Source organism: Lygodium microphyllum, chromosome 11 (genome assembly GCF_053477565.2).
Source record: "Lygodium microphyllum isolate KBCC chromosome 11, Lygodium_microphyllum_v1.1.10, whole genome shotgun sequence".
Lineage (NCBI taxonomy): Eukaryota > Viridiplantae > Streptophyta > Polypodiopsida > Schizaeales > Lygodiaceae > Lygodium > Lygodium microphyllum.
In genome coordinates this window covers 151,006,577-151,015,142 of record NC_141145.1, presented here as the reverse complement: position 1 = coordinate 151,015,142, position 8,566 = coordinate 151,006,577, and the positions used below count along the sequence as shown (strand labels likewise).

At 41.6% G+C, this 8,566-nt stretch overlaps 1 protein-coding gene across 2 annotated transcripts; it reads right to left on the bottom strand.

Annotated features, from left to right (window-relative positions):
- Positions 1 to 2,155: 2,155 nt before the first annotated feature.
- Positions 2,156 to 5,690, bottom strand: LOC148029524 (uncharacterized). 2 transcript variants are annotated; one of them, XM_087688382.1, is made up of 6 exons: positions 5,505 to 5,641; positions 5,029 to 5,262; positions 4,689 to 4,942; positions 3,825 to 4,036; positions 3,284 to 3,563; positions 2,156 to 2,810 (listed from the first exon to the last, which is right to left on the bottom strand). In XM_087688382.1, exons 2-6 carry the CDS (start codon positions 5,042 to 5,044, stop codon positions 2,490 to 2,492), a joined length of 1,083 nt encoding a protein of 360 aa, XP_087544508.1. In that variant the 5' UTR covers positions 5,045 to 5,262; positions 5,505 to 5,641; the 3' UTR covers positions 2,156 to 2,489. The 2 variants fall into 2 exon arrangements, with proteins under 2 accessions (XP_087544508.1, XP_087544507.1); XM_087688381.1 differs by lacking the exon at positions 5,029 to 5,262 and having other exon boundaries at positions 5,505 to 5,690.
- Between the last annotated feature and the right edge of the window lie 2,876 nt (positions 5,691 to 8,566).

The following is an 8,566-nucleotide window of genomic DNA, read 5'->3' as shown; positions in this document are numbered from 1 at the left end:
AAAGGCTAGCACAAAGCAAAATCACCATAACAAAACAAGCCAACAAAAAGATAAAGGTAATACTCTTCGCCAAGGGCGACATGGTTCTAGTCAGCTCCAAGCATGTCACTCCCAAAGAATATGAACCCCAAATTCATTCACCGCTACTATGGACCTTACCGCATTACTCAAGTGCTAAATGAAGTCGTCTACAAGCTTGACTTGCTATAAAGTATTTGTGTTCATAATGCATTTCATGCTTGACTTCTACACAATTTCTATCTCAACAACTAATGAGGGAAACACATACCAATGCTCCATTCCAATGGCCCCTTCGAAGTATAAGCATTCCTCCAATGCCAAGAACACAAAAGGTTACCTTGAATATCTCACCAAGTGGCACGAGCACCCTCTCAACAAAGCCACTTGGATTTCGAAAAACAAAGGCATGCAAATGTGACAATGACACCTTCACCATCTAGCTCAAGGAGAATCCCACCAATTCTTCCAATGTCCCTTGAGTCACCCCAAATTGCCCTCATCATAGACCAAGTAATACACCCACTCCTCAAATGTAATTGAGTAAAAGATAAACTTGCAATGGCAACCTGAATAAACCAAAAGCCTCTACTAAGTCTAGAGGAGCAAACACTAACTAGCTTACTAGAAAAAGTTTTATTAAGACCCCCAAGTCCTAGTGCAACAAACACTCACCAGTCTGATAGTAAAGACTACGTTAAGACCCCTGTAAATGTCTCACAAGTCCTAAATCGACAGACATTGGCCAACTTGTTAGTAAAAGATGTGTTAAGACCCCAAATAAGTCCAATAACCTCTATCCTTAGATTGCTGAAAATAGCAATCCAGCAAGAGTAAGGGTAAGTGTAAGAGCTTTGTAGTTATACCATGGCATTGCCAAAAACACCTAGATAGAGAGTAGTAGTAACTCTAAGCCATGCTTGGTTTTCACTCTACGTGTGATTCCCTATACCCATTGGTGAACCCTCTTACGTGCAGCGACGTGAGGATGTAATCCTGGGATGTACCTATGTTGTATCGTTTCTTTGATTGAATAATACAAGAGTATACCTTGCTCTCACATATCGTGTTACCTTTTAATATCGTGTTGAGTAAGTAAACAAGTGCAAGTGCATCATCCATCATCCATAATGTACCTACACATACACACCTTGAATAATGAAACCCGAGGAATCCTCTTTAAATATCACAAACTGTTTCATTAGAATAAATGAAATCGTAGACATTTATTTACTATAACATAATTTTTTTAAGTTAAAATCTTTCTTTTAACACAACATGAGAGACTATTTTTCTCAAAAAGAAAATCAATAATTATTGTTTAGCAATAACTTATTTCTTATTAGAAAAAGAGATAATTAGCCTTATAGACCACCTTTTTGTTAAAAAAGTAATCCCTTACTAGCTTGTACATGTACATTACTATTTCAAGTTGTAAAACTAAGCATTGTTTTAATGACAACTATGGTAATGGTTGGTTATTTATGCATTCCATGAAGAAAGCCAACTCTCAATACCTTGAAATGGTTATATGACGAAATCTTTAAACTCTTGCTAAAATCACCGATGACTAAAAAGGCCAATCATGAAATCACTCTCATGCCAATAATTTGGTGGTTTCCTACCAAATCTTAGGAGTCATAACACTACAAGTTATCAACCAAGTTGCTCTTAAAAGTAGGGTGCCATCATGTACATGCTTTCCTATCCCTACCCATCATCCAATCTCTTAATTTAATGGAGGACATGATTGGTAAACCTTGAGCTTCTCTATTACAATCTACAATATATGCAACATGGTGCCTTCAAAGTTTCTATGGGATACATCAAAGCTAACCCACAGTATGAAAAACAAGAACGTGCTCTGTCGGCTAGTAGCTCTTCTAGCTCTCCCTTTAATCATCATGAATATCCATGACTGGATTATTGGTACCTTATGTTTCGACTGAAGTGTCCAAGAATGTGTTAGACATGCTCGTGTAATTTGTCATTTCCAACATTGCAAATTTGATGTGCAAGAGCAAACGTTTAATAAATACACGAATTTTCCGACTCCCCCAAGCTGCTAATTGTTGTTTTGAGCGCTTGGAGCAAAGTTATTCTGATTGTTCTAAACTGGAAACGTGAGAGAGAGAGAGAGAGAGAGAGAGCGCTGTTCAACTCTCTCTGGGAGAGACACATCAAGTGACCAATATCCTGCGATACAGCTCCTGTTGCCCAGCTCTTAGTCATAATGGATATTATCACTGTTCTTAGTCATGATCAATTCTATCTCAAAATTTAAACTTCACGGTTCAAGGAATAAATTGCGACAAAACAGCTAGCCTAAGGCTAGTTTAGCTCATCTTCCATTTTTGGGCGAATCAGTCATATCAGCATATGAATTTGACCGGCTGGTGAGTTCAGGGTTTTACGCATGTTTTATGTGTCAATTAATTTGTAAGCTGATGAATCCCCCGGGCCCCACACCGTTATATGGGAGGAAGAGCTGTTTGGTCAAATCTCTCACCCAAAATGAAGGTTCTGAGGACCTGGTCTGGAAAGCCCTCATGGTATTTCACAAGATGCCCCCATCCAGACATCTCATGATACTGGATCCAAGGCAGCTTCCTGTGAACGTAACGCTGCAGAATTAGAGGGACGAGGTAATCTTCCTCCCCTTGCCACAAATGGATGCGATTATCAGGATATCGATTGTTTAGAGAACCTGGATCAAACTCCCAATTGCTAAACATAACCCTTACATCCCTGCATAGTGACTCTGCAATTCCTTGTTGAGTTGATTCTGCAAGCTGCATAATAGAGTCACGTGAGAGATGTCTTAGGCGCTCACATGACCTGAAACATCACCATCTAAATGCAATGTGAACAGGCGGAGATATGCTTTAGCCCTATCCTACTGTCAAAAATGGATGCAAGCTTGGGGGTATTTCTCTGCAGAACCATGCATGACTCTGCTAGTGAAGAGTATAGGAAGTCCACTGGCGTTCGGATTGTGCGCATTTGTATGTTTTGAAGATTGTATCCGATTAGTTTCCCACCTGTTACTGTCATTTGAAAACAGTCCCTGAACTACATTCTTCACATCATGAATTGCATGCACACTGTGAGCAGGGAGCATACACATTGTTCTATCAATATAGACAATCATTGATTAGAATGGTGAGCGTTGTTTACCATATCAAAATAGAATCAAATGGAACAACAGTTTTGTCAACCCAATGCACAAGTCTTATTCTACAGCAATCATGAACAGCTAATTTACCTCCGCCAGGTGTTCTTCAGAGATGTGGCGTCCTGCCATCCTCCTAGTCACTGCCTTGTCAGTAGCATTTAGAGCGCTGATGTTTGGAGGATGTACAGATGGACGAGGGATCCATGGGTGTGTCATCCAGAAGTACGTAAGCCAAGGGAAGTAATGCACAACTCGTAGGAACATTCGATCCTCCAGTCTTTGGGTGCTGAAAGCTTGCTTAAACTCTGTTCGACTGATGCCACGCCACCAGTAATTAGTCACAGGTACAATCATTCCAACTCCAGCTAGCCTGCCAGAATCCTTGCCCACATCAGATGCTATTTTTCAGTGCCCGAAACTAGTGCGTTTAGGAGGACAAAGATCATACAACTTTTGGGGTAGGCATACACAGATTTGATAAAATACCCCTTTTAAAGGACAAAAATGATGTGTAGGCATGCATGTGTATGATTCTTCAAGTCTGACATTGTGAGAACCATCATTAACACAATATGAGTCTATTGACAGAGATGATCAGATCCATAGTCTTAGAAAAGGTTGCAGTTTCAACCTGTGCGGTATATACTTCAAGCAACTCCAAGCAGAATATCCACCTATTGACTCAGATAGTAAGAAGAAAGAGTCCCCCAAATTGAGAAGATCTGCTAACTGTTCAATGTCAAGTGCTTCACTTTTAAGGTTCCTTCCAGGATGAGGATCACTCTGCCCGTAGCCAGCTCTATCAAAGCTCACCACAGAGATCGAGTGCTCGTTGAGAAATGCCTGTGAATGTAGAGAGCAGAAGAACATGAAGAACTGGACATTTGCAAATGAACTAGAGTCCAAAGTAAAAAGGAGCCCTAACTTGTTTGCATCAGTTGACATATTTTCTTTTCTCTATTTTTTGCCTTATTTGAGATGAAAGAGTAGTGTATCAAGCTATGCATCAATTCCCCAAACCTTGTAGCTGGATCTAACCTACATGGCTACTTTCTACATGCACATACACACTTGTATACATGTGTAATGTAGACCCTGCATAGCCTTGAGATAGTCTTATACAATTTTTGATATCAAGACCAATGAGTTTGCATATGTTGAAGTGTCTTCCGAAGCTCATTTAGGGCTTAGGGTTTAGGATTAGTGATGCATGCTGTACAAGGAAGATCATTTAGGGCTTAGGGTTTAGGGTTCGTGATGCATGCTGTACAAGATCAACAAAATCGCTGGTTCTCCAACTAAATTGGGAGTCCGAACTTGTGGAGTATATGAAAAGGAGCATACATTTACCGATTACAAGTCACCTGTTCCAAGATTCAAAGATCCCCCAGTCCCAATTATGCAATTAATAAAGCTTCAGTTCTCCGCCAAGAGTGGCCTAATCAAAGCTGATCATTTGATTGGTGCGTATCTGTGAGGTAACACAAAATCATACCTTTGTGAATTCTGGAGCATGGTGCCGAGAGCCACTGAATCCATGCACGAAGATCACCTTATGCTTGGCAATGCTGCAAGGAACACCAGTTTCTTTGTAGGCCAAATACCGACCATCTTTGAGCCTCACACGGGGGGCAGTCACAGGCGGCCCGCCTGGAGATCCACAGAGCTTCGGGGGTGGCGGGGTTATCGCCTTGCGCAGCCAAGTGTAAAGTATACCCACCCCACCCATCACAACCCCAATCAGAATCCCTGCAGAAGATATTTTCTGTTAAGTTTGGTTACTTCTTGCGAGATACGTTTTTTCACGCTTTTAAAAAAGAAAGCTCAGCACATACTGCCCGGAACTTTCATAGTGGCTGGGAGACCATAGTCGAGCAGAGAATTATAAGTTTGTCATATTTCATCATGTAATTACTGACTGAGGAGGTCTTTGATCTGGCGAAAATCGCAGCAAATTAATATGCCAAGAACTCTCATCTCGGATGAGAGAACACGATTATAAAGCACAGAATCATTTTGTTGTCTGCTCAAGTCCAAACATCTGACTTCCATTCAAGAAGGTTTTCGATCTGAGAAAAATACAGCACCATCATGCTAGGAACTTTCATGCTGGATGGGAGACCATAATCAAGCATAAAAAGTCATGAATCATTTTGCCGGACGACTGCGTCAGACATTCAATTTCTACATCATAGATGCAGCTGATTAAACTGCCATGGAAGTAGCAAGAAACCGAAAGCTGTAGTTTGAGCCTTGAGGAATGAAAGAATCGAAGGACATGTCGGATGAAATGAGATGATCGGGAGTTTACCGTAGGCAGGAGCAGAAAAGGAAGGGAGGCGGCGGTCGAGGAGCTGCATGGTCACCGAGGCTCGTCCAGTTTCGGACACGCACAGGACAAGTTCGTCTCGACTCTCAACGATGAACTGAACAGTCATTAGTCACTCGTGTTGCGTGTACTGGACCATTAAAGAGCAACGACGAAGATCGTGCACGCAAGACACGCTCACAAAACGTGGGACGTTGTCTTCGCGGGAATGATGCGGTAAAAGGCAATTTGATGTTGGACTTGTCCGCCGGTGGAAATCTTCTTGTCCGGGCTGTTTTCCCCGCCCGCGATTCAAACCTCCAGTTGTGGTGGAAACCTGTGCTCTACCTTTTTCCTCAAATCTACCTCTCCAAGTATTTGGGCATTCCAATGGGGGATTAATATCGGTGTAAGGCCTTTTGCTTGTCGACCTTGCCTATCAGTGAGGGAGGCTATGGAGTTAAGGAGTGTACACTAGGACTTTGATTCCTAGGGGGGATGCCAATGATTCGCTGACCCACACTCTTAATACTTTTATTAGGGGCGTAGGCCCATGACACAAACCATACAGAGCACGAGATTGGTATTCCTTCACCCAGTGTAACATACCTTCATCGAGGATTTGAATCGGGAATGTACCTTCTTGGTGTCATCCTCTTTAGGTTTGGGGTTAGCCAGTGTTGCTCCATTTGCTTAGTTTGAATGTATTCTAGTTGGGGCTGCTGCAAACAATAGGGCTTTGGGGTAAGCCTCCTCATATTCATTCAACCATGTTCCTAGCAGCATCTTCTTTCAAGTTAGACTAGTGCATGGAGTGGACAATAGTTTTATTTATGGTAGCTGGAGGGGAGGGCGATGGGGTTTTGGGGGAGGGGTGATGTTCTCCATGCAGGGGGACACCTTGATTTTTGTTGTTATGCAAAAGCTGGCAAGGAACATAAGAAATTGCTCTACCTCTCTGCAATCCAAGAAGGGACTTGAGCATGATGTCTATCCTTTTCCGAGAACTATCGTGATTGTTGTGTGAGGGGGAGGCAGAACCATGATGCTAGAGATCGATGGCGCAATCATGCTAAAATGGAGTGGAGGATGGCCTAGCACACCATTCTCACGTAAAGGGCCAAACTAACTTCTATTGCTTTGAAGCAAGAGGATATGGGGATCTAGCATTTCCTCTACATGATGATCATTCGACATGGTAGATTGAGGCAGGACAAGACTCACATTAGGATTGGCACTAGGTAGTTGTAGTACCTGGTGGTTGAGGTTGTCCTACATGCCTCCTCACCCGTGTGGTAGAGGGCTCGTCTCGGCTTACCATGTGGCCACTTACCAACTCCAACTATGAATTCGGTGCCAATTCAGACCTCAACATGAAGAGTTCATCAGTACATCCTCTTTTCTTTAACTCATTAGTTAAGGAGTGCATACCAACTTGTCTTCTACAAATGAAGATGAGAGGCTTTGTGTCCTTCCATCCAAAGGCTAAAATATAAAGAAAGGGCCTATAATCTAAGTGGCCATAATACTTATAGAGGTCCTAATCCTAGGTTTGCACTATGTGTTGATGAGTTGAATCTTAGATTATGAAAGATTGAATTGATTCTAAATGATATTGAGGTCTTTCCATTAGTTGAGTTGATGTCCCAATCGGTCTCCTAACAAAGCATATTTTTCAAAGTAATCTTCCAAGCTTTATTCTATTGTCGAGGGTGAATAGGTAGAAAAACAATTTGTCGAGGTTGATGCATTTGTGTAAAACAATTACCTAGTCTTCTTCGAGGAGCAAGAGAATCCTCTGCAATCCACTTACCTGAGAGATTGTTGACCATAAAAGGAATGTAAGGGTGACCCTAACCCCTTTGATCTTAGGAAGGGTGTAGGTTTTCCATGCAAGTTTGGGTAGTTTAAACTTATAAGAATCCCTCCCCCCCCCCCCCCCACCCCCCCAAGAAGAAAGAAGTTTCCACAATGTGCTTCTAACAAGCTAAGACCAATCGCTATGGGTCTCCATCAAGACATGTAGGAGGTAGAACAAAGGTGTTTACCTTACCTCTATTGTTATTAGGGAGGCAGATTGCCAACATCTATTTCAACTTAGACCAACCAACCCAAAGCATCTACTAAGATAACAACAAAGAGGGGGGCAACAAAGAGAAAATTTAAAATGAACTTTACACATTCCAATTTTTCATTCATAACTCCAGCCATTTCATGGTTTTTGATATAGTGACTGTAGATATTAAGAATAAGTAACAAGTTTGTAGGAGACAAATCTTGAAGACACCCAAAGGAGAATGAAGAAAAGACTGATTGATTGCTTCACCCCTTTGTAAAATCGAGGATGGGGCAAGTGAGAACCGTTGCAATGTATGTCAGGATCATGCTAATCAAGGAGGAAGCCATCAAGGCCCATCAACTCACCCAAACCAAGTTTATGTAAAGAGTAACCCATTTCATGCGGTTGAAATGTGAATGCTCTACCTTGATAACCCACCCCCTCCAAATTCAAGGTTCTTTAAGGAAAGTCAAACAATTTTTCTCCACTCACCTCAAATATGCTCTCATCGACAAATCTTTAAAGAGCTTTGTTCTTCTCTGATAATAATTTCATAATTGAGTTTCTAGTTGCAACATGAGCATCCTATCCTATACTATCTTACACACTCATGTCTATAATTCTGTTGAGAGCCAAAGATGTTGTTCTTAGAATCCTTTTTACTTCAACATATCATACGAACAAGGTTGGAATTCTTTTTTAAAAAAAGAAAATAGAACAAAAAGGGAAGAAGGAATATGCACTCACATTCACTATGTTGCACCTAGGGGTACTAAAGTTAAGGATGTCTACTATCCTTGATCACCTAGATTCAACTCAAAGCTCCTAGCCCCCCTTCTCCCCCCACACATGCTCAGGGCATATCAAGGGTAAGACATACCTAGGAAGCTCTTGCTTTCTTAGTATTAGACCTGACTACTTATGTCATTTTCCCTGCAATTCCATTCACCCACTCTAGTGCCTAGGGAGGTACTTGCAATAGCTAGGTGATAAGGGCACTTTAGAC